The sequence below is a fragment of the Colobus angolensis genome, unplaced genomic scaffold, assembly GCF_000951035.1.
Source record: "Colobus angolensis palliatus isolate OR3802 unplaced genomic scaffold, Cang.pa_1.0 Scaffold7, whole genome shotgun sequence".
In the NCBI taxonomy this organism is placed as follows: domain Eukaryota; kingdom Metazoa; phylum Chordata; class Mammalia; order Primates; family Cercopithecidae; genus Colobus; species Colobus angolensis.
The window spans coordinates 25,064,726-25,067,686 of record NW_012120709.1 but is presented as its reverse complement, the minus strand read 5'-3'; the positions used below and the strand labels follow the sequence as shown (position 1 = coordinate 25,067,686).

At 44.6% G+C, this 2,961-nt stretch overlaps 1 protein-coding gene across 1 annotated transcript in view; it reads right to left on the bottom strand.

Moving 5' to 3' along the window:
* The window catches only part of ARCN1 (archain 1), a 40,192-nt gene that overhangs the window by 17,176 nt on the left and 20,055 nt on the right, over positions 1-2,961 (bottom strand). The window contains exon 8 of the mRNA XM_011927041.1: positions 2,671-2,779. Coding sequence (XP_011782431.1) covers positions 2,671-2,779 — 109 coding nt within the window. The remainder of the gene's footprint in view (positions 1-2,670; positions 2,780-2,961) is intronic.

Genomic DNA, 2,961 nt, shown 5'->3' with positions numbered 1-2,961 from the left:
CGAGGTGGCGGGCGCCTGTAGTCCCAGCTACTCGGGAGGCTGAGGCAGAAGAATGGCGTAAACCCGGGAGGCGGAGCTTGCAGTGAGCCGAGATCTCGCCACTGTGCTCCAGCCTGGGCAACAAAGCGAGACTCCGTCTCAACAACAACAACAACAAAAAACTTTTGAATTTTATACTATATTAAAGTACAATCCAATTTTAAAAAGATTAAAAAGTGCTGCTGTTACAGGCAATTACTAAGTACAATCTATTCATATTCAGTAACAGAAATATGTTTGGCTGGATGAACTACAGAGGCTACAAAGAATATTTTGTTATCCTACCCTGTTCCCTGTTCCAACCTCTTAAGTCTTCCTAGAAACAAGGCATCAGAGTCAAGATCATAAAGGAGTGTATCTTAAGACAATGCATGGCACCATTTTACCTTCAAAAAAGTTTGCTCTGTGCTCAAGAGGCATTTTATCATTTAGAAAAAAGAGTGTCTCAAATTCTCTGTAATACGTGATGATCTCCAACATCTTTTTTTTTTTGGAGATGGAGTCTCACTCTGTCGCCTAGGCTGGAGTGCAGTCACTTGGCTCACTGCAACCTCTGCTTCCCGGGTTCAAGCAATTCTCTTGCCTCAGCCTCCTGAGTAGTTGGGACTACAGGCATGCGCCACCACACCCACCTAATTTTTGGTATTTTCATGGAGAAGGGGTTAATTTTTTGTATTTTAGTGGAGACGGGGTTTCACCATGATGCCCAGGGTGGTCTCACGAACTCCTGAGCTCAGGCAATCCACCCACCTCAGCCTCCCAGAGGGCTAGGATTACAGGTGTGGGCCACTGCACTCAGGAACATCTTTTTAAAAGTGTGAAGCCTGTCTCACTCAAAGCAACCACTAGGAAGAGCACAGCAGCTTTAGTGAATCAAGAAATTTATCCCAGTGTAACCCTGTTCATTTCATACAGAACAGAGCATATAAAGAGTAAATACTTGGCTGAGCGTGGTGGCTCATGCCTATAATCCGAGCACTTTTGGGAGGTGGAGGCAGGCGGATCACTTGAGGTCCGGAGCTTGAGACCAGCCTAACCAACACAGCAAAACCCCATCTCTACTCAAAATAAGAAAATTAGCCAGGCGTGATGGTGTGCGCCTGTAATCCCAGACACCTGGGAGGCTGAGGCAGGAGAATTGCTTGACCCCGGGAGGTAGAGGTTGCAGTAAAGTCAAGATCGCGCCATTGCACTTCAGTCTGAGAGACAGAGAAAGACTCTGTCTCCAAAAAAAAAAAAAAAAGCAAGAAAGAAAAAGAGTAAATACTCCTCTTTTATGCACACCTGATAGAGGTATCTTCCTGGTATTATCTTTCACTTGACCTCAAAACCATCAGCAACAGTAGAAGGTCTGACTTCAAGACGAGAAATCTGAGTCATGAATATGTGAACCTGATAACTACCACTTAAAAATGTCACTAGCCAGTACCACAGTCCTGAGATAGAGATGAATCAAAATATTCCATACCGGCTTCAAATATTTGAACTGCAAAAGATGGCTGGGCATGGTGGCTCAGGCCTGTAATCTCAGCACTTTGTGAGGCTGAGGCAGGCAGATTGCTTGAGTCCAGGAGTTCGAGACCAAACAAGGCGAAACCCCATCTCTACTAATAATACAAAAATTATCTGGGCATGGTGGCACATGCCTGCAATCCCAGTTACTCGGGAGGCTGAGGCAGAAGAATCACTTGAACCCAGGTGGTGGTGGCTGCAGTGAGCTGCAGTGAGCACCACTGCACTCTAGCCTGGGCAACAAGAGCAAAACTCTGTCTCCAATAAAAATAAAAAATAAAAACAGCTCCAGATCTACAAGTGGCTTGTTTGTTCAATTTGGTTTTAAAGTCAGTAAAATCCATCCATTCAAAGTGCTCAATGTATTTCAACAAGTGTATGCAGTAAGCACCACCACAATCAAGTCACAGAACAATTCTTGGCTGGGTGTGGTGGCTCACGCTTATAATCCCAGCATTTAGGAGGCCAAGGCAGGCAAATCGCTTGAGCTCAGGAGTTTTGAGATCAGCCTGCACAACACAGCAAAACCCCATCTCTACAAATAATACAAAAATTAGCCAAGCGTGGTGGTATGCGCCTGTAGTCCCAGCTACTCGGGAGGGTGAGGCAGGAGGATAGCCTGAGCCTGGAAGGTGGAGGGTGCAATAAGCTGAGATCGTGCCAGTGACCTCCAGTGACAGAGAGAGACTCTCAAAAAAAATTTCTTTGTTTTACTTATTTATAAATATGAAATGTTTCATAAAGTTGCATGTCAGCCTTGCACAAGGGCCATGCTAATCTTCTCTGGTTCCAATTTTAGTACCTGTGCTGCCAAAGCAAATACAAGTCCTAGAACATTCCTATCATTCCCAAAAGTTCCCTTGTACCCCTCTGAAGTGAAGTACCTTCTTCTCTACCTCCTCATTTTTATTCAATAGTATTACCTTTTCCAGAAAGTCAAAGAAGTGGAATCACTATGTAACATGCAGCCTTTTATATCTGGCTTCTTTCACAACTAGCTTTTTTAAGAATCAAGTATCTCTGAATGGACAGTCAGGTCAGGTAGGTGCTGACTCCAAAATGAGTTCCAAAAGACCAGTTCTGTAAATCCAACATAGGGGACACGGGGACAGCACTTACGGGAGTGGGATGGTGATAACCACGTCATTCAGTTCTAAATTATCTTCTTGTAGCTCATATTCTATGTTGACATCACAGCCATTTCCACTCTCTGAGGGCCAGCAGTTAACTGAGAAGAAAGCAAAGCAGTCATACTAGAATATTAGAAAAAGATGGCTGGGTGCAGTGGCTCATGCCTATAATCCCAGTGCTTTAGACAACCAAGGTGGTAGTATCGAGGTGGGAGGACTGGTTGAGGCCATGAGTTGAAGATCAGCCTAGGCAACAAAGTGAGACTCCACCTCTACCAAA